General features: G+C 44.2%; 1 protein-coding gene across 1 annotated transcript; it reads left to right on the top strand.

The window, feature by feature from the left end:
- Positions 1–1200: 1200 nt before the first annotated feature.
- On the top strand, positions 1201–15052 carry LOC141167076 (probable N-acetyltransferase 16). Its single transcript, XM_073654416.1, has 3 exons — positions 1201–1492; positions 13350–13574; positions 13741–15052. The coding sequence occupies exons 1-3, from the start codon at positions 1310–1312 to the stop codon at positions 14350–14352; spliced, it is 1020 nt and encodes a 339-aa protein (XP_073510517.1). The 5' UTR covers positions 1201–1309; the 3' UTR covers positions 14353–15052.
- Positions 15053–27661: the final 12609 nt, after the last annotated feature.

Genomic DNA, 27661 nt, shown 5'->3' with positions numbered 1-27661 from the left:
TTTTTCTAATTATATTTTACCATATTTTGTCCTGGAAAACGAACGGGAAAAAAATTCCAAGTGCGGTGAAATTGCAAAAAAAATGCAATTCCACAGTTGTTTTCTGTTTTTGTTTTCTTTCCACATTCACTGGATGCTAACACTGACCTGCTATTCTTATTCTCCGGGTCATTACAAGTTCGTAGACACCAAACATGTATAGGTTCTTGTTTAAGTGGTGAAAAAAAAAATCCAAAATTTGCTAAAAAAAAGTAAAAAAATGGTGCCATTTTCCGAGACCCATAGCATCTCCATTTTTTGGGATTTGGGGCTGGGTAAGGGCTTATTTTTTGCGCGCCGGGCTGATGTTATTAATGGTACCATTTTGGGGTAGATCCGTTGTTTTAATCGCTCGTTATTGCCTTTTATTGCAATGTTGCGGCGACCAAAAAAACGTAATTCTGGCGCTTGGAATTTTTTTCTCGTTACGCCATTTACCGATCGGATTAATTCTTTTTTTATATTGATAGATGGGGGGATTCTGAATGCGGCGATACCAAATATGTGTATGTGAGGTTTATTTTTTATTATTTTATTTTGAATGGGGCAAAAGGGGGGTGATTTAAACTTTTATATTTTTTTATTTTTTTTTATATTTTTAAAAACTTTTTTTTTAACTTTTTGCATGCTTGTTTAGTCTCTATAGGAGACTAGAAGCAGCAACTGTCTGATCGCCTCTGCTACATAGAGGTGATGAGCAGATCACCTCTATGTAGCAGAAATGCTCCTGTGCTATGAGCGCCGACCACTAGGTGGCGCTCATAGTGATCTTTACATGACAACCACTGGAGTCTGCTGCAGACCCAGGGTTGTCATGCCCACCCATCGGTGACCCGCGATCACGTGACGGGGTCACCGATGGGCGGGTTAAGTGATGCGCTTCCGGGACGGCAATATTAAATGCCGCTGTCAATATTTTATATATTAAAGTGAATGGTGTCATTGAAAACTAAAACTCATCCCAGGAAAAAAAAAGCCCTTGTATGGCGATGGAAGTGGAAAAATATAAGATATGGCTCCTGGAAGAAAGCAAGCAAAAAAAAAATGAAACACACAAAACTTATAGTTTGCCCCGTTATGTAACCTCCAAGTGTTTTAATAAATAATCCATTAGGAATTTTGCATATTATCTGTCTCACGAAGGCAGAATCGTCGAATCACCTGGGATTGCAGGTGCAGGCGGAGTCCTCCTTCGTGAACTTTGCCTGGCTGTATAACATTCTTCTCATCTGTTCAGCTGAAGCTCTTATCGGGATCGTGTGGTGACACCATGTCGGGTGAGACTTCATTTTCACAAATTGATTTTGTACCTGCCACGGCTGAAGACTATGAAGAAGTGATGTCCATCTCCGGTGGGATATACAACGGAACGGACTATCTGCCTTTTAGGTACCACGCATGGCTGAAGGACCCACAGAGAAGAATGTTTCTGGCCAAATGCGAAGGAAAAGTGGTAAGCAAAGGGCAATATAAAAATGGCAAATTTAGGGATCAGGCATGACGAAACTCAACAAGCCGAATCCAATCCTTCTTCTCCTCAGTCATCAGGAACAAGTCAGAGACCCTCATACACATTAGTCAGCTGGTCTCATAATTTAGGAAAACCCTTCTACTATGAACATTTGGCACTGACTGGTTTTTATCACTTAAGTTTTTATGATAGATATACAACCCCTGGCAAAAATTATGGAATCGCCGGGCTCGGAGGATGTTCAATCAGTTGTTTAATGTTGTTGAAAAAAAGCAGATCACAGATATGGCACAAAACTAAAGTAATTTCAAATGGTAACTTTACGGCTTTAAGAAACACTAAAAGAAATTAAGATTAAAAATGTGGTACTCAGTAAGGGTAATTTTTTTCAGACCAAGCAGAGGGAAAAAATTATGGAATCACTCAATTCTGAGGAAAAAATTATGGAATCACCCTGTAAATTTTCATTTCCAAGACTAACACCTGCATCAAATTAGATCTGCTCTTTAGTCTGCATCTAAAAAGGAGTGATCACACCTTGGAGAGCTGTTGCACCAAGTGGACTGACATGAATCATGGCTCCAACACAAGAGATGTCAATTGAAACAAAGGAGAGGATTATCAAACTCTTAAAAGAAGTTAAATCATCACACAATGTTGCAAAAGATGTTGGTTGTTCACAGTCAGCTGTGTCTAAATGCGTCAAGACCGGAAACTTAAAGCAATATGTCTCCAAAACAGGAAATGCACAACAAAACAAATGAGGAACGAATGGGAGGAAACTGGAGTCAATGTCTGTGACCGAACTGTAAGAAACCACCTAAAGTAAATGGGATTTACATACAGAAAAGCTAAACATAAGCCATCATTAACATCTAAACAGAAAAAAACAAGGTTACAATGGGCTAAGGAAAAGCAATCGTGGACTGTGGATGACTGGATGAAAGTCATATTCAGAGATGAATCGCGAATCTGCATTGGGCAAGGTGATGATGCTGGAACTTTTGTTTGGTGCCGTTCCAATGAGATTTATAAAGATGACTGCATGAAGAGAACATGCAAATTTCCACAATCATTGATGATATGGGGCTGCATGTCAGGTAAAGGCACTGGGGAGATGGCTGTCATTACATCTTCAATAAGTGCCCAAGTTTACATTGATATATTGGACAGTTTTCTTATCCCATCAATTGAAAGGATGTTTGGGGATGATGACATCATTTTTCAAGATGATAATGCATCCTGCCATAGAGCAAAAACTGTGAAAACATTCCTTGAAAGAAGACACAAAAGGTCAATGTCATGGCCTGCAAATAGTCTGGATCGCAATCCAATTGAAAATCTTTGGTGGAAGTTGAAGAAAATGGTCCATGACAAGGCTCCAACCTGCAAAGCTGATCTGGCAACAGCAATCAGAGAAAGTTGGAGCCAGATTGATGAAGAGTACTGTTTGTCACTCATTAAGTCCATGCCTCAGAGACTGCAAGCTGTTATTAAAGCCAGAGGTGGTGCAACAAAATACTAGTGATGTATTGGAGTGTTCGTTTGTGTGTTTGTTTTTCATGATTCCAGAATTTTTTCCTCAGAATTGAGTGATTCCATAATTTTTTCCCTCTGCTTGGTCTGAAAAAAATTACCCTTACTGCGTACCACACTTTTAATCTTGATTTCTTTTAGTGTTTCTTAAAGCCCTAAAGTTGCAATTTGAAATGACTTTAGTTTTGTGCCATGTCTGTGATCTGATTTTTTTCAACAACATTAAACAACTGAATTAACATCCTCCGAGCCCGGTGATTCCATAATTTTTGCCAGGGGTTGTACATTGAGATTTACACTAAAGAACCTGTCAAGAGACTTAAAAATATTCTGGGGATCACTATCACTATTTTTTAAAGTAAGACCATTTTGATTTTTGGATCCAAATTATTTGGTTCCGTTTTTTGTTTTTTTTCAATGACTTGTTTATTTGCCCAAAGCCCCTCACTGCCCAGAATTTTCACATCCTAATAAATGTGGCAGTTTCAAAAACTTAATTGTAGTCCAAGAACTGCCTTTGTCTAACAGGCCTTATAGCACAGACAGAGCAGCAGGGGGAAAGCGCTACCAGCGCTCTACATTGGCCAATTAACCCCTCACGTGCCATGGTCAATAGCAACCGTGGAATTTAAGGAGTTTGACAGAGGGAGATGTTCACTGAACCACATTCAATATATTCTAGTGGTCAAATTTCTGTTGCGGAGACTATTGACTCCACAAGAGAATTTGACATGCTGCGGTCCTGAAAGACACAGGTGATTCGCAGCCTCTGATGCACGCATAGTGGACATGGGATTTCTAGGGATTCCATCCACGATGCTGTAACATCTGGACGCTGCGGGTTTGACATTGTATAAACACACAGCTTCAAACCCGCAGAGGTTCCTGATCATGGCCACGTACCCAAACTCACCCACAGCTTGTCAATTTCTGTAGCGGACACGCTAGTCTCCGCTGAAAATTTTGACTGATTGAAGTGTCATTATATGCCGTGGATTCTCATGTACCGATAACAAAAGTGTGGCATTAGAACACCGCGTTTTGGACGCAGCAAAAATACGCTGCGTCCAAAGCGCTGCTAAGTGCTGATCAAGGGACGTAGTGGTTAACGAAAAGCTGTGAGCTGTTATTGATGGGGACCATGTTTGCAAATGGCACCTTCCCAGGCTAAAAATAGCATCTCACAGCTGCCGCATAAATTACATGAATAGAAATGCTATTGAAGATTGGGCGAATGGGACTAGCTGACACCTAGCTCTTTTATTTGGTTATGAAAAGGTGTCAATCAGACCTTTTCATGACCAAACCTAATTAAAGTAAAGTAAAGAGTTAAATAAACACACAGACACAGAGTAAACACTTTATTTGAAATACAACAGACACATTCTTTAATCATTCAAATTAACCAATATACTCACCCCAGTTCTGTTGGTAATCCAAGGTTTAAGCAATGTCCCACCAAATAATTTTATTTAGCTCCAAAAAGCATTCATTGATGTACAAAAATGCTTCAAAAAATGCATGCAAAAACCGCATCAAAAACGCAAGGAAAATCCGCATGCGTTTTTCCTGCCAAGGAAATGCGGAAACGCACAGGAAATTTCTGCTTCAAATCCTGACTGTGAGCACATAGCCTTACTCTCTTGGTTTTGGCATACAATGATGCAAAATATTGACCAAATACTGACGTGTGAATTGGGCCTAACACCGATAAGCTGAGACAATGCCCTGCACAACATACAGTGAAGGAAATTATTATTTGATCCCTTGCTGTTTTTGTAAGTTTGCCCACTGAGAAAGACATGAACAGTCTATAATTTTAAGGGTAGGTTCATTTTAACTTTGAGAGATAAAATATCCAAAAAAAATCAAGAAAATCACATTGTATAAATTAGATACATTTATTAGCAATTTGCAGTGAGAAATAAGTATTTGATCCCCCTACAAACCATTATGAGTTCTGGCTCCTACAGACCAGTTGGACGCTCCTAATCAACTCATTACCTGCATTAATGACAGATGTCTTACATAGTCACCTATATGAAAGACTCCTATCCACAGACTCAATTAATTAGTCAGACTCTAACCTTTACAACATGGGCAAGACCAAAGAGCTCTCTAAGGATGTCAGGGACAAGATCATAGACCTGCACAAAGCTGGAATGGGCTACAAAACCATAAGTAAGACGCTGCGTGAGAAGGAGACAACTGTTGGTGCAATAGTAAGAAAATGGAAGAAATACAAAATGACTGTCAATCGACATCGATCTGGGGCACCATGAAAAATCCCACCTCGTGGAGTATCCTTGATCATGAGGAAGGTGAGAGATCAGCCTAAAACTACACGGGGGGAACTTGTTAATGATCTCAAGGCAGCTGGGACCAGAGTCACCAAGAAAACCATTGGTAACCTTAAAGGTTTAAAATCCCGCAGTGCGCGCAAGGTCCTCCTGATCAAGAAGGCACATGTGCAGGCCCATCTGAAGTTTGCCAAGGAACACCTGGATGATTCTGTGAGTTATTGGGAGAAGGTGCTGTGGTCAGATGAGACAAAAATTGAGCTCTTTGGTATTAACTCAACTCGCCGTGTTTGGAGGAAGAGAAATGCTGCCTATGACCCAAAGAACACCATCCCCATTGTCAAGCATGGAGGTGGAAACATTATGTTTTGGGGGTGTTTCTCTGCTAAGGGCACAGGACTACTTCACCGCATCAATGGGAGAATGGATGGAGCCATGTACCGTAAAATCCTGAGTGACAACCTCCTTCCTGCCGCCAGGACATTAAAAATGGGTCGTGGCTGGGTCTTCCAGCAAGACAATGACCCAAAACATACAGCCAAGACAACAAAAAGGAGTGGCTCAAAAAGAAGCACAGTAAGGTCATGGAGTCTCCAGACCTTAATCCCATAGAAAACTTATGGAAGGAGTTGAAGCTCTGAGTTGCCAAGAGACAGCCTCAAAATCTGAATGATTTAGAGATGATCTGCAAAGAGGAGTGGACCAAAACTCCTCCTGACATGTGCGCAACCTTCATCATCAACTACAAAAAACGTCTGACTGCTGTGCTTACCAACAAGGGTTTTGCCACCAAGTATTAAGTGTTGTTTGCCAGAGGGATCAAATACTTATTTCTCACTGCAAAATGCAAATAAATCTAATTTATACAATGTGATTTTCTTGATATTTTTTTTGGATATTCTATCTCTCAATGTTAAAATTAACCTACCCTTAACATTATAGACTGTTCATGTCTTTGTCAGTGGGCAAACTTACAAAAACAGCAAGGGATCAAATAATTATTTCCTTCACTGTAAGTAATGCAGGGTATTATCTATGCTGAAGTCACCTGGTGAGACAAATACTGTAAAAGAAAAGTTTTAGGAGTTTACAACAATTAAAATGTATACGAAAAAAATTGTTTTTCTGAAAAAAAAAATGTTTTGAATCTAATAAAAAACAAATTACAAAAAAACCACCACACATCTAGTATCACAATAAAACAAAATCATTTTTATCTCACACAGTGAATGCCGTAAAAAAAAAGGAAAACTATGTCAGAATTGACATTTTTGTTCATCCTGCCTCACAGAAAAAGTGAAATAAAAAAAAATAAAAAAGTTTAAAAAAAACCTACAGCTCATTCATTATGCAAGAAAACAAACCCTCACGAAGCTCTGTAAATAAAAAAAGTATAGATTTTTTATATGATAACTTTTTTCATTTTTTTTCAAGTGTTGTTTTGTGTGTGCAAAATAAAAAAAAAACAGAAAGAAAGCTGTAAATTGCATATCAGTGTAATTGTATTCACCCATATTATATTATTATTTATTCCCCATAGTGAATGAAAAAAAAAAAGCCAGAATTGATCAAAAAATCCAAAAGTTGTATGTACCCAAAAATAATATGTCCTTCCAAAAATTATATAACTAACGCAATGAAAAAAAATCTTGTCCAAAAACTTCTTTTTTTCTATTTAAAGTGGTGGTCCTATAAACTACAGGGTGGGCCATTTATATGGATACACCTAAATTAAATGGGAATGGTTGGTAATATCAATTTCCTGTTTTTGGCACATTAGTATATGGGAGGGGGAAATCTTTTCCAGATGGGTGATGACCATGGCGGCCATTTTGAAGTCGGCCATTTTGGATCCAACTTTATTTTTTTTCAATGGGAAGAGGGTCATGTGACACATCAAACTTATTGAGAATTTCATAAGAAAAACAATGGTGTGCTTGGTTTTAACGTAACTTTATTCTTTCATGAGTTTTTTTAAAAGTTTATGACCATTTATAAAATGTGTACAAAGTGCTGCCCATTGTGTTGGATTGTCAATGCAACCCTCTTCTCCCACTCTTGACACACTGATAGCAACACCGCAGAAGAAACGCCAGCACAGGCTTCCAGTATCCGTTGTTTCAGATGCTGCACATCTCGTATCTTGATGGTATGGTGTGGTATATGGGGTACAAAGATAGTGGGGCCATTCTTCATCAATAGAGACCTCTGAAATTGCTACATGATGATGTGTTGCCCTGAAGATGGCACGTTCCCTGAGTTTTTCCAACAAGATGGCGCACCACCATATTATGGGTGTCAGGTCCGAGCATTCCTATTTGACGATTTGTTTGAGGGCAGTGATGGAAACTGTGGAGCAGTGCTGGTATCACTCACCCTACTTCTATCACCGCTCCCTGTTGACTTATCTATTCAGGGAAAGAGACAGTGATGATAAAAGCAGGGACTGTGGCGGCAGCTGTTGAAGATGATGGCATCAGGGAAAGATGTAGTGTGGCAGCTACTGAAGCTGTAGTCAATTCTCCATCACCGCTCCTAACGCAGGACATCATCAGATGACAGCGAAGACAGAAGCTGTGGGGAGGGACCGCAGTGCTGCCCTTAGATTAATTTTGTTTCGGGAGGTGATAGAATCTGTGAGGAAGTGACAGCAGGGTCTTCCATTTATGATGTCTCATTTGAGACTCTCATCAACCAAAACGTCACAGGAAGTAAAGAAAAAAAATGACAGATGTAGAGAATAGCTGTATAGGGGAACGATGGGGAATTTTATAATAAAGCTAATTACAAAAGGGGTTAGGTCTTAAAGAGAAATTGTCACCAGGTTTTCCCAATATAAAGGATAGCCACCACCTTTAACCCCTCTACGACCTTGGACGTATAGGTACGTCATAGGTAGCCTCCCTCTCTTTGATGCGGGCTCCGACGCTGAGCCCGCATCTTTTCAGACACATGCCCCTAACAGCCGCAGGTGGAATCATAAACAATCCGTGGCTGTTAACATGTTAAATACTGCTGTCAATCTCTGACAGCGGCGTTTAACCTGATCGTGGAGACTATTGAAGCAAGTAAAAAGTAGAAAGAAAAATAGTTTTTAAAAAAAAAATGTAAAAAATTTAAAAGTTCAAATCACCCCCATTTAAAATAAAACAATTGAAAAAAAAAATACACGTTTGGTATCGCTGCTTTCAGAAATGTCCGATCTATCAAAATCTAAAAAGAATTTATCCGATCGGTAAACGGTGTAACAGGAAAAAATCAAAACGCCAGAATTACGTTTTTTGGTCGCCGCAACATTGCGATAAAATGCAATAACAGGCAATCAAAACATCGGATCTACCCCAAAATACTAAAAAACATCAGCTCAGGGTGCAAAAAATAAGCCCCCACACGACCCCAGATCCCGAAAAATGGTATCACTACAGGTCTCGGAAAATGGTGTCATTTTTTTTTTTTTTTTTACAGACCTTGGATTTTTTTTTTCACCACATAAATAAAAAAGAACCTATACATGTTTGGTATCTACGAACTCGTAATGACCTGGAGAATCATAATGGCAGGTCAGTTTAAGCATTTACTGGACATAGTAAAAAAAAAACAATTGTGGAATTGAACTTTTTTTGCAATTTTGCCGCACTTGGAATTTTTTTCACTTTCATCTACACGATATGAAAAAAATCATTGATGTTATTCAAATGTACAACTTGTCCCGCAAAAAAAACAAGCCCTCACATGGCCATATTGATGGAAAAATAAAAAAAAAGTTATGGCTCTGGGAAGAAGGGGAGCAAAAAAAAACGTAAGCGCAAAAAACGGAAATTCCCAGGGTGGTGAAGGGGTTAATCCCACTTTTACAGCAGTCTAACAAGATGTATATGACGCGCCCCCTGGGCCTGTGCTGTGCAGGGGATACCGGGAACCGGATCGCTGGGGGTTGTAGTCTCAGTGTGAAGGGTGGTCAAACCAGTGGCAGTCTTAGGTAATAACAATGTCCGACTACGCCACCTGTGGATTGCGGTCAGTGGGGACCGCCGCTGCGCTGCAGACCGCTGAGGCTGATGTAGTTTGCGCAGCCGAGTATGGAATAACTCCCCACGGGAGAAGTATTGCCTCAGGGCAGATAGTGTGGAAGATGGGAGTGATGGTGTGAGCGTCCCAGTAGTAATGGTGCTGGTGCGGCGAAGAAGCACAGAGACATGTGGTTGCAGTTTCCAATGCTTTACTCACAGTTCTTTACTGGTCCTAGTCACCTCGGTACCGGCGGTGACTGCCCAAGCCGTGCTGCGTCCACCAGGCAAGGGGCTCGACCAACTCCCAGGCAATTCCAGAGTGTGGCACAGGGCTCCCTTCTCTTCCTTTCTCTGGCCGTGCCCCACCAGTGACTCTACGTTTGTCCGGCTGCCTTGGGCCTTCTCTGGGCACGCTGATCTCTGCGTCCCTGACCCTATGTGGTGTGCCTTCCTGGTAGGTGTAGTGAGGGGTCGCACCGAGATATAGTCACGACCTCCACCAATTTGGGATCCGGTACCCTGTTCTGCCAACCCGTCACCCGCAATCTCCTGGGCCTATGGGGTTCCTTCTTCCTTCGTGTCTCTGGGCCTCTCTTAATGTGCTGTTCCTTATCTCCTTTCTGTTCCAGTTCCAGTTCCAGTTCTTACTTCTTCTTCTCCTCTCAGGCTCCGGCCTCTTCTCTAGGCCTGCCTCTGGAGGAGCACCCAGCCTGAGCTGCTGCTCCCTGTCTGCTCTCCTCACAGACTGCACTGAACTGGACCCAGAACTAAGATGGTGCCCACCTTTTATACCTCCTTCTGACACCCGAGCCCAGGTGACTAGCAACCAATGGGCTCCTACCTATGCCCAGAGACCCACCCCTATCTGCTCCTACACCACTGGGTTTTCTTCCCCCTCCCCACTCCAGCCAGGAACAGATGCTGTCGTGCCTGCACTTCTGTCTAGTGGGAGCACCGTTGAGCTGTCCCTCGGAAATGGGGTGTGTGTGGTGCATGCAGCTAAACGAGTCCTGGTCCACACTCCATCCTTACCCGGGAGTGGAATATCACACCTCTGGTTTGAGGTGCAATACACCTGTAGCAGCCAAGCCCTCGGGGTGCTACATATATAAGTCCCTAAACCCCCCTCCTGAAAAGCTCAACAAATATTCCCCTATACGGTGAGGTCCGATGGGCGTCGGCGGTCTCAGTTCGGTGCCTCCTCTCTCATTGTAGTTGTCATCCTCCTTCCCTGTTTCATGTGGATGACCTGTCCTACATCATCCACACAATGTCCCCAATCATGCTCCTGTACTGGTGTCCTTCGCTCTGCCCTGCTTAGGGTAGAGGAAAGTATGAGAGAGGTCAAAGAGCACCAGTGACCAGGAAATAAACCTGGTACATGCGCACTAGAGTACTGTGCTCTGCCACCAGAGGGCAGAGAGGAGTAAGGATGCGCAGGATTGCTTTTGGGGAACACAGCGTGGAAGGCGTTCATCCACATGAAGCAAGAAGGAGGACGGTGATGAAGAGGAGGCGCCGAAGCAAGACCAGAGACAGCCATCGGACCAGACTGTGCCGTGGCGGGGATTATAAAAGGTATTTTTTGGGATCTGCAGAGGGGGTTGGGGACTTATATATCTCTAGTTGAAAAAATCCATAAGTATATTTGGTAAAGGTACAGAAACGGCAAAATAATCCTACCATACAACGCTTGGAAAGTGCATACCATATACTCCTAATTACAGAGGAGCAGATCAGGAAAAATCTGTGTGTTCGAATTGTTTTTTCCCAAGAAAACCCATACTGTTCCAACTAGATGTTCAGGACAAGCTATCCCACATCTATCCTTCCACAAGCCTCAAGTCACCCAAGGCCATAGACTGACTGAGTTTACAAAGTTGTATCCATCCCTTTCTTTAGGAACAGAAGTTTGCGGCATTCGGCATATCCTTATGGCGGAATTCACGTGTGTTGTCTAAGTTCCCATCGCATATCCTTTATTGACAAAAAAAGTACATCCAAATAGATTTTTCTTCTTTCCTCTGATCGTATCTAATTCTATTTTTCATATACAGAGTCACATGGACCATAAATGCAGCCATATTAAAAAAAAAAAGTGCCACAGAATGCCTGTCATGAGCGAGAGGAACTGTATGGTCCTTTATGAGAGACTGATGAAGGATTACACTACTTGGTACAATGACAGATGGACCACTAGCACAGCCACAATTTACATCTACAATTCACTTAGGTCAACCATAATACCTCCATGAGAGCCACATTGTTCCCATGATAGCTACAGTGCCAACATACCAACCACATAGCCCTAAATGTCCTGACACCAACGACATTGTGCTTTGTCTCCATACCAGCCATGATCCTTCTAATACTGCTACAATGCACCACATGGAAACCACAATGCCATGAAACCAACCACAATATCTCCGTAACAGCCACAATGCTACCATGCAAACCCCAATGCCCAAAATGTACCCTACTTCAGAAACTTAGCCCTATAACAACAATGCCCCGATGACAGTCTCATTGCCTGATACTAGCCTCAATATCTCTATGACATCCACAATACTCCATTAAAAACCAAAATGCCCATTATGCCAGTCACTTTTCCTTTATGAAGCCACAATTCTTCCAATTACAGCAACAATACACCCCACAGGACAGCCACAATGCCAAACAAAAAGTCACCATGCCACCCATAATTCCGGACAGCCACAAGAACCACACACCCCTTCTATAAACCAGGCCCATTCTTGCTTCCCATGGAGGTCTTCAAGATGAAAAGGACTATTGGGTGGAACATGATAAGGTAAGCCCTACTTGCCATTGATCAATCAGTATCATGAGAGTGATCTTGGCAATACACCATCCAATTATCTTCTTTATCCAGATGCCAACACCGTATTTAGCACCACGAGAACACACAGCGAGTGCGCTCAACACTCCATAGTTGAACCCTATTTGGTCATCCCTTAGTTAGTAGCTTTAAGACACAATCCATTTTCCCTTATCACAGGTAGTAATCCTTTCTACTCGCCTACTGGTAATTTAAAAGCCTTTCACTTATCGTCCATTTTTGCTAGACATTGATCATGGACTTTTTTTGTTCAATGACTGAGAGAGGAAGAACTGTGAAAAATAACGCAGAAAATAATCTACTTTCTTTGTCCATATCCATCAACCTTTAAAATAGGACGTAAGCGTCTCCATGCGTCTCCATAGAGATAAATGATTTCCGCATCAGCTTCCATTTCTCCTTCATTCATCTGTCAAACTCGGAATGGAGGTGACACATAATAGACTCTATTGCGCTCTATCAAATATTAAGCATGGGGAGGGGGTTAGATCCTAAACTATAGCAAACATGAACAGAAAGATTAAAAAAGCAGGAAAAACACTTTAAAAAATAGTCAAATTAATTTGTAGCCCCTAAAGACCTGTCGAGGTCTATTCATTGTAAAATGCATCTTATTACAACTTTGTATCTCGAGGCTTTTCTCAATTGAAAAAAAAATGACGAAATTAACATTGCTGGATTAAGGTTGTACAAGCCAAAAATGTAGTGGGGGTTCACATTTTTAATTTTGCATCTGTTGGACAACCTTCATTTTTTTCTAATCCTGTTGAGTTTTTACTGCCTTGGTCAAAGATGGTGAGTGGTGGCGTAGACCCCACAGATCCCTAAGTTGGTGACCCAGTCACTAGAGATGAGTGAACCCGAAGGTCTGTTTTAGTGTTTGGAATTACGGGAGAAGAGAGTTCTGGTCACCATTGGATTCTGTGGGGTTTTGGTGTGGGTTCAAGTTCGGGTAAAGTTCTGATACTTGAACCGAACTTTGGTCTAACCCGACAAACCCGAATATCCACGGGTCAGCTCATCCTTACCAGTCACCTCTATATTGTCCCACTGTGCCCAGACCTTATAGTTGACTAGAAACTCTTAGAAGCTACTTTAAGTTCATTTTGTTCTTCTTCCCCATCATGGATTGTCAGGTGGGCTTCGAGTCATTCATATTGGTTGATGATGGAACTACTGCAGTGGTGGAAGGTCTTCGGGTAGCTCCGTGGATGAGAGGACAAGGGGTGGCTGGATTGATTCAGAAGTTTTGCTTCGCTGCTCTACATTCTGACCACCCAGAGGTTAAAAGAGTTCGACTAACCCGGGCAGAGAATCCACCAGCTGCCATGCTGACGAAATATAAAGTGATCAACTCTAAGGTGGATTCCACTTTTCTACTTTATCTGTGACGTTTCCTGTATATTCTTCTTCTCTTCTTTAACTGTTGCCTCCCCATTACACATTTCTAACCTCCAAAACCTACTTACTGTGCTTCACATATTCAAATTTTGTCTACTCTCCTATGTCCCTTGTGTTCCCAATTAGGCGGTGTTATCATTACTCCTTCCTGCTGACCAGTTAAAAACAGCATTGACGTTACTGGAATCTCGAGTGAACAATTTTGATAGATCCAAAGATCTATATGTTCTGGGAGAAGAGGAAATTCTCAAATTCTTTGAGGAGTCTGAGACAAGGGAAGAATTGCTACCTGGTGGATTCCTAGTTCAAGGCTGGCTCCCTCTTACCACTCATAAGTCCAACCTACATCTTCTACTGAATCGACAGATTGCCTGGTTGTATTCACATCCTGGGGAATCAAGTGACTTAGTATCTTCTTCTGAGGTTTCAACCAGCTCTGGTGGCACCCAAACATATCTGGAAAGGTTTCTTAGCCTTGGTACCCCTCCATTTCCAGTGCCCTTTGCAGAGGGAATTCACCGCCTAGACATTGACATGTTTGGAAATGACCCATCTTGTGCCAAGGTCCATATCTTACAGCAGATGAAGGTAGCAGTACAAGCACTGCCTGCAGGGAGTGGTATGATCTGTGTCCTATATGCAGACCAGAGTCTCAGATCTGAGATTGAACAACTGTGTGAAGGGTTGACTCCATTCCATATAGTGAGGGAACAGATGATATTAGAAATGGAGATCTAAGGTTGCTTGGGTTCTACTCACTTGTCTTAGCAAGGTCTTACTTCAATGTTTGGCTGCATTGTGCAATAAAAAATTATTATATTATACACCGTGGTTAATGGTGCTATATATTACACAATGAGGGCAATGGGACTGTATGTTATACACTGGGGGGGGCAATGTTGCAGGATGTTATAAACTGGGAGCAATGGGGCCAGATGTTATACACCGGAAGAGCAATGGGGTTGAACCTTACACACGAGGGGGGCAATGGTGCCAGATGTTATACACTGGGGGGAATAGGGCCAGATGTTATAAATCAGGGGCAATGGGGCTGGATGTTCTACACCAAGGGCTATGGCGCCAGATGTTATACATCGGGGACAATGGGGCTCGGATGTTATACACCGGTAGACAATGGTGCCGGATGTTATACACCAGGGGCAATGGGGTCAGATATTATACACCTGGGGTAATGGTGCTAGATGTTATACATGGGGGTCGATGGGGCCCGATGTTATACCCTAGGGGCAATTGGCCAGATGCTATACACCAGGGAAAATGGGGCCGAATTTTATACACCAGGGGTAATGAGGTGGGTTGTTATATACCATGGGCAATGGGGCCAGATGTTATCTACTGGAGGTAATGGGGCCCGATGTTATACACCAGAGGTAATGGGGTCAGATGTTATACACTGGGGGGCAATAAAGCCAGATGTTATACACTGGGGGGTAATGGGGATGGAAATTATACACTGGGGGAAATGGGGCCGGATGTTATACACCAAGGGCAATGGGGCTGAATGAGAAACAGGAATTTGGAGATTAAGATGCGTGTCTGGCACTTTTGTCCATTTAGAATCATTTTTTCTTGATTAAAAGTCAGCCATTTTTTGTATGAAGCTCCTGTGTGGACCTATATGTCTCCAGTATTACTACATTTCTTATCCTCATCGCTCCGTGATGCTCTTCTCGGTGTGTTTCTGTGCCATTTTTATGACCATTGCAACCGTATCATTCACAGATTGATCTGCTTCCAGTTCTCCAAAATAAATAAAACTCTGAAACAGTACGGCCAGAGTAAGCCCTGTGGCAATCTAAGAACCTCGACCCCTGGGGAACTTGTGGGACAGTAGGGTTCCATAGATGAACTGTGCTGGTTTGTTCTTTATCTGTGTAGGGATGTGGACTGTCTTACCCTGCTCCTGCCTGTCCCTGAAGACAACAAACGCGTCATGTGAATACTGTCGTGCGGTTTTATATGCAAAAGTGATGTTTGTCTTATGTAAGGCATAATGTGAGTATAGTATAGCATAAAGCATATAATAAGGATAATAGGTTTAGTCCAAAGAATAGCAAAGTATAGGAAATAGTTAATGATAGAACTAACCCAACAGGTGGGCACTAGTACTGATAAAGGGGGGCACTTCCTTGTTAGAGGAAGTTCTGTGAGAGTCAGCGGAGTGCCTAGTGAAGACCAAATTCAGGTGCGGTGGGTAGACAGGGGCATCATGTGGCGCTGGTTCCAGGCAGTGGGAGGCATTACTGAGATCACACGCGGTCGCTCCTGTCACATCCGCAGCCCAATATCTGGCATGGAGACTGCCGGACATATCGTGTCCTCTGGAGTGCAGTGGAAGATGGAAAGGGACCTGCAAAGACGGAAGATGATGGCCGCTTCCGGGTGCACTGTCGAGGTTGACGAGAAATCCTTGAGACTGACAGGTTCAGTGGACGTGGGGGTAGTCCAAGACGAGCTAGAAACAGGACTGAAGAGGAGTGGTGCTAAAAAGGAGGAAAATGTGTATTGCCATGCCCTATCCCACCTGTAGCCACCGGATGAACTTGGACTTTAGTAAAAGTTTGACTGTTGCAAAGAACTTGGTGTTCCATGCATTGTGTGAGGCGGCTCCTGAGGACGGAAGCCTGGAGGCAGCAGAGGCCTGCGGCCTACAAGTGAGTGTGATGCACCCCACACCCTACAGCACACTGGGACTGGGACACCCCTCGTATGTAAAGTGCCAGAGCGAAACCCGACAGCAGCTCGGTCATGACTACCGCTCTGCCGCACTTTACATCGGTATATAGTAGGAGTCACAAGGCTACAGATTCGTGCTCTTCTCTGCTAATTCAATTTCCCAGCTCACATTTGAAATTCCATATTACTATAATTAATTTCTACATGGTCCAGAGACCCAAAAACTCTCAAAAGGCAAATCAATGATGACGTTTGCAGAACAGCTCCTACAAATTAAAATTTCACACAAATTAGATCACATCCCAATCCACACAACGTTGTCCCAGAAATGTCTACTTACATTTTACCCATGAAGCGGCAGTAAAATTCAGGGCAGTGACAAGAAGCAGATGAGGGAATTCGCTCTAATTGATCTCCTCTTTATCCTTCTTCTATTCTCCCCCCCAGGCTCTTACTCATCGTATTGTTAATGCCAACATTATTTTCTGAATCTGATCTCCAATGTCTGCTCTGTCACTCATTTTGGCACCATGTCTACATTCTTCCCCACCACTTGGAGTCTTCTTCTTCTGAAGATTTTTTTCATTGACTACTCATGAACATTGTCAGTGATATGAGAACAAGTGCTCACCAAGGATGGGAGACAGAAGGTTTCTGGGCTACTAAAAACAAGCGTTTCAAAACCTTAAAGTGGTCACAGGTTGGGTTCAATACTTCACAGTATGGTGCCCTTATATATTTTAATGGCGCCATGCCGCAATACCAGATTCAACCTATCAACAAGTGAGGTTCTATTTCTGGAATAAATCAGCCTTTTTTTTCTTTCTAATACTGTACAACCCTTTAATGCAAAGTGATATTGCATACCGGAAAGTGGAGTTAAGATAACCACACACATCAGGTCGGCTCCTTGGAATAAAGATATCGAGTGTTGAAATTCAACAAGCCTAGTTCTTCTTTCCTCAACATCATCTGCCGAAGGAGAGTCAGGAGATCATCACTCATTTGATGGTTGGCCGGTCCTGACAAAGTCAACAGGTTAAACTGATATTAATCCAATGTGCATGCCCGCAGACCAGTGATGAACCTAAATAAAAGGTCCAGGATTGCATTCCCAATTGGACCATGAAATGCAATGTAATTGGACTAATGCTGGAGATTTTGGTAGAATCATATAAAAGAATTAATTTTTTTCTTTCATAGCTCAATCATTCATGGTCAACGGATGATAGATTTTGGACGTCTGTATCAACCTTCAATTTCTATGAAATTAGAGGACATAACGGTTGTGACGAAGTGTCGTTATTATATGATTGGAATACAAGGTTGCGTGCAAAATTAGAGAATTCAAAATCAGTCTTGAGCTATACAGGGCGGCATGATAGACAAGAGGATCTTGGTGATCTACTCTGAGGACAGTGATGGCTGTGGGGGAGTTTGAATAGGGCAGTGCACCTGTCAACCCTTAATGTTTGTGTCAAAAAAGGGAGGACAGGAATGGTAAGACCTTCCCGTGGAGCAAAAAGCAAAAGCTATTTAACACAGCATGCAAAATGATGAGCCTTAGGCTGTAGAGGGCGTTATGGTAAAGAAGAGGAATCAAGGATTTACTTCGAGAACAGTGTCGGGTGGAGAGTTTAACTTTGACTGTACCTATGTCAAACCATACAACGGATGTCCTAATGTGAGCTGAGCAAGGACCGAAACATAATATGGAAAAGAGCAAGAACAAAAGCTATAGAAGACAGTGTAAGGAGACGATTCACTCATCACTCTTGAGCGACATATGGGTGGAGCTCGATGATCTACTACAAAGGACTGTGTCGAGAGGAGGTTGACATAATAATAATATAATAATAATTTTTATTTTTATAGTGTCAACATATTCTGCAGCACTTTACAAATTTTAGGGGGGACTTATACAACAATACAGAATAAACAAAACTCATATCGAAAGGAGTGAGGGCCCTGCTCGCAAGCTTACAGTCTATGAGGAAATGGGGGAGACACAAAAGGTAGAATGTACATATATTGTATAATGCAGCCTTGATATACTATATAGGATAAATAATACATGGACTGGTCTCCTGCCAGTATGTGTGCAGTCCTGACCGAGGCTATTAAGTGCATGGATGGTATGAACCTGAAATTGAAGAAGATTTTAATATGAGAGAAAACTGGGACGGACAACTGGGATGGACAGATAGTGTGTGGAGGCGATACGCCAGTCTAAACAAATGGGTTTTTAGGGTCCGCTTGAAACTGTGGGTATTGGGAATTAATTGAACTGTCCTGGGCAATGCATTCCAAAGAATTGGCACAGCACACGAGAAATCTTGGAGACGGGAGTGGGAAGTTCGGATTATGGAGTATTTAAGTTTTAAGTCACTGGCAGAATGGAGGGCACCTGTAGGGTGGTAGACTGAGACAAGGGAGGAGACTGAAGCATGGAGCGCTTTGTGGGTAAGCATAATAAGTTTAAATTGAACTCTATATTGGATGGGTAACCAATGCAATGACTGGCACAGGGAAGAGGCATCGGTGTAGCGGTTGGTGAGGAATATGATCCTGGCTGCTGCATTAACGACGGATTGGAGAGGGGAGAGTTTAGTAAGAGGGAGCCCGATAAGTAGAGAGTTGCAATAGTCCAGACGGGAATGAATAAGAGCTACAGTAAGAGCTTTTGCCGAGTCAAAGGTGAGAAAAGTCCTGATTCTTGAGATGTTTTTGAGGTGTAGATGACATGAACGAGCGAGTGATTTGATTTGAGGAGTGAAGGAAAGATCTGAGTCAAAAATGACCCCAAGACAGTGGGCTTGTTGCTGGGGAGTAATGGTTGAGCCACAAATGGAAATGGCAATATCGGGCACAGGTAGGTCAGTGCAGGGAGGAAAGGCGAGTAGTTCAGTTTTTGACAGATTCAGTTTTAGACAGAGGGAGGACATAATGTTAGACACAGCAGACAGACAATCACTGGTCTTTTGTAGTAATGCAGGGGTGATGTCCGGAGCAGAGGTGTATAATTGGGTGTCTTCAGCATAGAGATGGTACTGAAAACTGAAATCTGCTGATTGTTTGTCCAATGGGAGCGGTGTATAAGGAGAAAAGAAGGGGGCCTAGGACTGATCCTTGAGGAACCCCGACAGTAAGGGGAAGGAGAGAGGAGGAGGAGCCGGCGAAAGACACAGAGAAGGAGCAGTCAGAGAGATAGGAGGAGAACCAGGAGAGAACAGTGTCCTTGAGGCCAATAGTACGGAGCATAGTGAGGAGGAGCTGGTGATCCACAGTGTCGAATGCTGCAGAGAGATCCAGGAGAATCAGCAGGGAGCAGTGACCATTAGATTTAGCTGTTAGTAGATCATTAGAGACTTTAGTGAGGGCAGTTTCAGTGGAATGTAAAGAGCGGAAACCAGATTGTAAAGGGTCAAGAAGAGAGTTATCTGAGAGATAGCGGATTAGACGGCAATGGACTAGGCGTTCCTGGAGTTTAGAGATAAAGGGAAGATTGGAAACAGGTCTGTAGCTGGCCGTGCTGTTCTGGTCAAGGGATCTTTTTTTAAGTAATGGATGTATGCTGGCGTGTTTATAAGAAGAGGGAAAGATACCAGATGAGAGGGAGAGGTTGAAAATTTTAGTTAGGTGAGTGGTGACAGCTGGAGCAAGGGACTGAAGGAGATGTGAGGGAATAGGGTCACTGGTGCAGGTGGTAGGGCGAGAAGATGCAAGGAGTCTGATCACTTCATCTTCCGTGACTGGTTCGAAATCAGAAAGTGAGCAAGATACAATGTGGCGGGGGAGAGCATGCAAAACGTTTGGGGATTGGGAGAAAATTTCCTGACGGATATGGTCAATTTTTTCTTTGAAATAATTGGCCAGATCGTCTGCGCTGAGGTCGGTGATCGGGGCCTGTGCTGTTTGATTGAGGAGAGAATCAAACGTGTCAAAGAGTCGTTTAGGATTATTGGAAAGTGAGATTATGAGGTTGTTAAAGTAGGTTTGATTGGAGAGGTGTAGGGCGGAGTTATATGTTTTCAGCATAAATTTATAATGGAGGAAATCTTCGGGCAGATTTGATTTTCTCCACAGCCTTTCAGCACACCTGGAGCACCGCTGGAGAAGACGTGTTTGAGGCGTGTGCCAGGGTTGTCGCCGTTTATGCCGAATTGTTCTTTGTGTAGGAGGTGCGGCTTCATCCAGGGCGCAGAGCATTATTTCGTTATAATGCTTCAGTGCAGAGTCGGGACATGAGAGGGAGGAGATTGGGGCCAATGATGATTGCAACTTTTTCATAAATTTCTGGGTGTTAATGGCGCGTATATTTCTATAAGTGTGGAAAGTGGGGAGGTCTTGAGTAGAGTCACAGTTCTTGACAGAGAATGAAAGCAGATTATGGTCAGACAGTGGAAGGGGAGAGTTAGTAAAGTCATGTACTGAGCAAAGCCGGGAGAAGATCAGGTCCAATGTGTTCCCGTCTTCATGTGTAGGAGAATTAGCAAGCTGTGAAAGGCCAAAGGAGGAGGTTAGTGATAAAAGATGAGCGGCAGATGGGGAAAGAGAATCGCCAATTGGGATGTTAAAATCTCCCATGATTATCGTGGGGATGTCGCAGGATAGAAAATTTGGAAGCCAGGCAGCAAAGTGATCCAGGAACTGACGGGAGTGACCTGGAGGGCGATAGACAACCGCCACTCGCAGGGCAAAGGGCCGGTAGAGTCTGACTGTGTGGGCCTCAAAAGAAGGGAAGATAAGGGAGGGTACAGGGGGGATAACCTGAAAAGTACATTTTGTTGAAAGAAGCAGACCAACACCTCCACCTGATCTGTTGTCAGGTCTCGGAGTATGAGAGAAGTGTAGGCCACCATAGGAGAGAGCTGCAGCGGCGGTGGTGTCCGACTGCTGGATCCAGGTTTCAGTGAGAGCCAGAAGGTTGAGGGAATTAGAGAGGAAAAAGTCATGGATGTAAGAGAGTTTATTACAAGCTGAGCGTGCATTCCAAAGGGCACAGTTGAATGAGACAGAAGATATGCAGGGAATATTAATGAGATTAGCAGGGTTTCTGAATGTGACAGTGACGAGACATAAAGGGCTTTTCATAGAATGAGAAGACTCAATTACTCTTGTGCTATACAAGGCAGTATGCAAAATGAGGAGGTTTAATGATTAGTCTTGAGTTTTTCATCCCTCTTGGTTGACAAGTCAACCCCAGACACCACACGGCTTATGCTCTTGCCTCCTCTTCCACTACTAGCATTGAGTTGATACGCAATCACCATAAGGCACGAGGCAGATGAGTCATTTATGCTACCTCCATATCAGTGGCGGAGCAGAGTCCTCTTTTGCCTTTCAGATTAGAACATGAATCATTGATTCATGTGAATTTGAAGCGTCCACCTTTCATTTATCACTCATCTCACTGATCACTATGTTGAATGATTTATTTCTTCTGAGATGACGAGAAAAAATATTCGGTTCCTTCCCCGTTATCTGTGCTACGAAGCATCCTGCCCTTCCTAGAGAGTACGTATCACAGACTGGCGGCAATTATTATCCTCACGAGCATCAAAGAAAAGCAGATATACCCAAAAATAATGTATGCACTTCATCAGAAATCCTGCCGAGAGTCCTGTTTTTCCTTCCAGATAATGTCTGCCGAAGATTAGTGAACCTCTAACTGGTGAGTTATGATTCATGATTTATTAAAAGTTCCATAATCACAGGCTTTCATGTGAAAATGCTGTGTCTATATTATGTGCTCGGCTTAGTCATTTAGACTAATGTATTCTGTGTGTCATACACGACAATCCTTCCGGAGAGCGCTTCAGGTGGTAATGTCTATCACACCTCTTGACTATCTTATTTTCCTGATGACTGCATATGGTTGCAGCCGGTGAATCTTTGCCAGAGCCTACCCTCCTCTTCTGTATCAATTAGCTTTCAAAAAGCAAAAAAATCCCAACTTTTTTAATGGATTCAACAATATTCTACAACCCCTCACCCCCAAAGGATTCATCCAACAAGGTGGTTTCCCACCAACCTGCTGTCCACTATACCTGTAGAGCATTTAATCCTAAGGTGATATTCTAAGCCAAAGTTGAAAATCCAACTTGTGCCCAGAGAGGTGGAGACCATGCCCAAAAATATAACCATTAGGTCCCTGCCAATGTGGATGATAACGAGGCCCATTTTACAGGCTACTTATTCGGCCTATATAAATATACTTGCAGGGCACTATTTTCTGGGCCAGTTCCCAAGAGTGTCATGACATCTGATGCCTGGGACCTGAGAATACAACCATCGTGGATTTAGACCTTCTTGGAGCTTGGTGAAACTCATCCCTAAGGAAGCACACAATTCCTTGAACACGTTGCACACTTGGTGTACAGCAGGGTCTGCAATCTGGGTGGACTCTACCACGCTATTGTAAAATTACTGATTTAGCCACTGTATGGCAGCACTTTTTGGGGGACACAATATGGTGGTATTATTTAGGCAATGTATGGTTGGGCTTGTTATTTGGATGTACTGATTTTATTGCTAATCTGAATTTTCTCAGATTTTTTATATGAGGTCTATGGGAAAAGGATGTATAATATGGCATTCTTGTGGAATGATGCTGACCGCAATATGGTGCTCAATGTGGTTTGTGTTAGGCAACATATTGTGGACCAGGACACACACAAATGTGAAGAAGTTCAACTCTTCCTTGGCAATACATATAAAAGAACCATTCAGGATCCATAATAAAAGGTATTACTTTCATATAAAGGTTTTCACAAGGTCTACTGGGCAAAATATACAGCTCCAACATGGTTCCTAAACATGGCTGTAGGAGCTCACCCTTAGGATCTCAGCCTGAAAATACACCGTTCTGCCCACCAAGTAATGTACTGTTACTTGTGATGCCCAGAAAAAGGACCAACTGGACGGCTGTACTTCATCCATAGCTCTTCTCTTGCCCAAGACTTCTGAAGAGTAATAAGACAAATCAATGTATGATGATAAAGCAGAGCTGACTATGGCATCATTACCAGACAGACGCACTTGGCAGAGTAGAGATAATGAATGACGTGGGACCAGGAGATTACATGATCCTCTAATAAGGTAATGCAATGTATGTGTCGTGATCTGGTAGACACTGCCCACCATTGTGGTGTGATTCGAACCCTTGGTTACACCAATGGGTCTTATTAAAATCACTTATACATTGCTTTCTCGTTCCTTTCTTTTTCCATGCTGACTTCACATTTCCACAAGGTGGCAATCCACGACAAGGACAGAAGATGGGGAAAGTTTCTGCATTAAAAAAGTTGGTATCTAGATGTTAGCGTTTATGGAGTGAGACAAGGACTGTACCGATGAATGGAAACATTTCTATGGAGATGAGTAGTCAATCAACGTGCAGAATATAATTCTTATATTGTAATAAAATCCTAAAGACCAGGAATCTAAAAAGTCATCAAATAAGCTGGTAAACGGAAGAAATCTAGGACTCCCCATTTCCTAAAGTTTCTTATCATAGACAACACTTTAAAGATCGAAACTGCCCGATTGCTTCCCGACACCTACAGAAAACAAATAATTTTACTGGTGGAGACCCTGTCATTTTGCCTACCATCGCACTCATATAATGATCTCTCACAAGAACTCATGGCTGGCCACTAACAAATACAACATGGTTGGTGTTACCAAGAGTAATAGTAATTTCCAGCTCTCACAATGGCGCTATCAATATAGTCTCAGTATCTCAAAAGTATGACCTTCATTGAATACCATAGTGACTAATGACCATAGGCATTGCACCTTTCCCTCACGGTAGCCGTTTTCTAAGGCTGGGTCCATATATTTTAGTTACACATTGGTGACTCTGTTCCTTCGGGATGGAATTCGGACGTGCTTCAACCATAGACTCCAATTAACTGAGTCTATACTATGTCGATTTGGAATCGGAGCTTTATTTTTTGGGCCGTACTGAGCCTCTGTTTCCATGTTCAAAGATGGATATCGTAAATAAAAGCTGAAACACAGTCCAAAGTTGTATTGCTTTATATTCCATTAAGTAACTGAAATCTATGGCTCCGTTGGGGGCACATCCGAATCCTGTTTTTCGAGGGTTCAGAAAGAAGTCCCAATGGAATAATTAAAACTTGAGATTAACCAAGCTTAAGGCAGCAAGTTGTCTGGTCAACATTGGCTTGGGAAACTATAAGCCGCTGTTCTGCTACTTTTCCCGTGTTGTATATGTGAAGGACGCTGCTAACAGCCCTCCCTGGGAAATTGGGGGACACTTGGAGCCGGGTCGGTGTAAGGGTAGCGGGGGATGCAGTCGTGGCCTGGACCCGGTCCGTGCCCAGGGCGGTCACATAAAAGGGGTGTTTTAATGGGCTTTCAAGTAAGAGTGGTATTTTTCGACGACGCCACCTACGGTTTCCGGTGATGAGCACCAGTGCTGCTTCAGTCCACTGAGGCCGGTGTTCAAAGGCAGCTTTGATGGAAAGGCTCCCCGCAGGTGGAGCAGGCCTCAGGGCAGTGTGATGAGGAATGGTGGGTGCAGTGCCGCGCAGTAAATAACAGGCTGAAGCGGGTTGTGAAGTCATCCAGGGTTTTTACTCACATTTAGATGAACTTTAGCCGCAAAGCTTCCCTCTGCTCCTCGCGACGTACTGCGGCCACCAGGAAGGGGGTTCAGCACTTTCCAGATAGATCAGGAGCACCTGTCGAGACCCCTCTGGTGTGTGTTCCTCTCCTAAGTATGTTCTCCCACTGAGTCTTCACTCGACTGTTTGTGTGGTGAGAACTAGGTGTAATGCCGGGTCCCACTGGATAAACGCAGGTAGAGAGATACAGGTGGCGTAGGCCGCTCCGTCCGCATCCCCCTGGGATCCACTAAGCCTCCGGGCTTTTCTGACAGAGACTTGAAGTAACAAAGTCAGATATCGGGGGCCGGTCACCCCTCTTGCAGCAGGAGTCCCTCTGACTAGGCCAGAGTAAGAAATACAGGTGGCATATGCCGCTCCGTCCGTATCCCCCTGGGATACTTTTGCCTGTGGAGCCAATCTCCTCCGCTCCCCTCCAAGGCCTTCTTAGGTCAGGACCTTGACCGGGTAGAGGCAGTGGTTAACTCAGACCCACTCCTCGTCTCAAGGCCAGAGAACGAGGACCGTGTATCTTCAGTCGGATGAGGCCTGTAGATGAACTCTGGTGGGTGACCACAATCAGAGACGGAGACCACTATCACTGATGAAGATCACAATCAAAGACCTTGAACTTAAGATGGCCACTGGTTAAATATGATGCTATTAGTGCATCCTAAAAGTGTGTCCTCCACCCTCACCCACTACATGGTTCCCCCTATCTTTGGTTCCCCCCCATCTCCTCTATCTCGGGCCGGGGCAGCACCCTGGTGCATATAGGCCCCCTACAGGACAGGAGTGGTATAGTGTTGAGTGGTGAAGTAGGGTCCCGAGAAGTGCTCCATCCTTACCTGGAAGAGGAGATACCACACCTCTAGCTGAGGTGCAGTACCCCGGAGGCGACTGAACCCCCTGGGGCACCATATTCCCCCCTGGTGAAACACAGCACGTCCGCGGGCTGCAATAGAGTAAAAATGTGGTACAGACATTTCAAATTTTTTGTATAACAATAACAATCTTCCCTTTATGGGAGGTGAGGACACTTTAACGTTGCAAGATATATATATATATAGTATAAACGTGGAAAACATTGTAGAGACATTATGCATGTAGACAGATCAGTAGAAAATTGTAGAAAAGTGTCAGTTCAGCAGCATGAGGGACCTGTCCCAAACCCCCAATGTAGGCCCTGGGGTGGCTGCAGGGCATGGAGATCCGGAGTTGGACCTCCAGTAGAGCCACTCCAGACAGGTTTTGCTTCTGAGGTCTGAAGTAGAAGTAGAAATGGTTTTGCATAAAACCAATAGGGAGCACCTAAATAGGTGCAAAACTATATACAATACGGAGTCTGTCTACTGCCAGTGTCCGCAGGGACAAATGTCTCTGTAAACTCAAATCCGGGTTTAGGAAAGAAAACTAAAACAAAACAGTTCACTCTAACGTTCACTCAACAGGGAGATACATCTCCCGGGGCTGCTTAGAAGCGGTTTCCCCACCGGGTAAAAGGCTCGTTTTTGCCTACTGAGCCTGACCACTCCTCTGCGGGCAGGTGAGTGGGGGCATCCCCTTTCAACACCCTGTGGACGTCCAGGGCGTACCACCCACGCTCCCCGTGGTGGCGAGTGTAGGACACCAAGTCGCCCGGTAAAGTTTCCGGTCAGGGTGGCCTTGCTCCAGCCGCGGCTCGACGTCTCGCCGATTTACAAAGATGTCTCGATGGAACTGTGGGCTGCGAATGAAGCCCCATCCGGCCTCCTGGTGAAAGCGTACAATCAGGCCTTCCTCCCGGGGGCTTGGACGGGTGGCCTCTGCCTGGCGGGCCCGCGACTTTGCGGCCTTGGTTCGCACCTCCAGGAGCTCGCAGCAGACCTCCTTCTGGTGTCGCTCCTTGTCAAATTGGAGGAGTTGCTCTCGGCACGACTCCTCCTTCCTCCGCCTTTCAGCCCAGGTCTCCTGGGGGAAGCCCATCAGGTCGCCCCCCTGGTTGTCCCAGGCATACTCGTCTGCTGCCGGGCAGGTGACTGGAGGCGCAGGGAGAGGCCGAAGTGGAAGCTGCTGCAGATCCCCTATTAATGCGGACCAGTCCGGGTTGGGGCAGATGGATTCCCCATGAAACTCAGGACTTTCTGGGCCAGGAGTCGGAAGGCACAGCAGATCTCCGGTGACGGTGGTGTCTTGGGCCTCGGCCTCCGAAGCCGATAGCTGCTCCCATAGGATGGCGCCCGGGGACAGGGGTGCCAGCAGGACACTTAGGAGCGGTACAGTGCATCCCGCGACCGGGCTAAGGGTTTCCGCCTTACCCGCTCCTGGGTTGCGCACGGCCTCCTGGGCTTCCTCCACCTGGGCTGCGACCTCCATGGACCGACATGCTGAGCTCTGGCGGCGGGCCTGGATCCTTTGCAGCACCGCCTCTCCCCACTCCGCGGTGACCGATCGCTGGGCCTCCTCGACCCTCCGGGTCAAGTCCTGGGTCTCTCCTCGGAGGAACTCGGCCTCCTCCGGGGTCAGGTGCATTCCCTTCATGCCGAGGAAGGTGACAGCTTGTGGAACAGCGTCGGAGGCCTCAGAGGACTTCTCTTCTGCTGCGTCCATCTTGGCTGCAAGGTGTATTCTCTTTTCCCTCCTCCTTTTTGGGCGGCTCCTGGGTGACCGGCTGACGGGCACTCCTTGGGACGTCCCATCCGTCTTGACGGACACAACTATGCGGACAGTCTCTAACA

The sequence above is a fragment of the Phyllobates terribilis genome, unplaced genomic scaffold (assembly GCF_046119375.1).
Source record: "Phyllobates terribilis strain yellow unplaced genomic scaffold, ASM4611937v1 Scaffold_11__3_contigs__length_659146591, whole genome shotgun sequence".
NCBI classification, from domain to species: domain Eukaryota; kingdom Metazoa; phylum Chordata; class Amphibia; order Anura; family Dendrobatidae; genus Phyllobates; species Phyllobates terribilis.
Note: the sequence above shows the minus strand (reverse complement) of the source record. Positions and strands in the feature narration are given on the sequence as shown.

Excerpts from the sequence above, each read along its gene's own strand:
- LOC141167076 (XM_073654416.1), top strand. The coding sequence starts at position 1,310 with ATGTCGGGTGAGACTTCATTTTCACAAATTGATTTTGTACCTGCCACG. Across the intron at positions 1,493-13,349 it reads CCAAATGCGAAGGAAAAGTG|GTGGGCTTCGAGTCATTCAT; the intron begins GTAAGCAAAGGG and ends ATGGATTGTCAG. Across the intron at positions 13,575-13,740 it reads ATAAAGTGATCAACTCTAAG|GCGGTGTTATCATTACTCCT; the intron begins GTGGATTCCACT and ends GTTCCCAATTAG.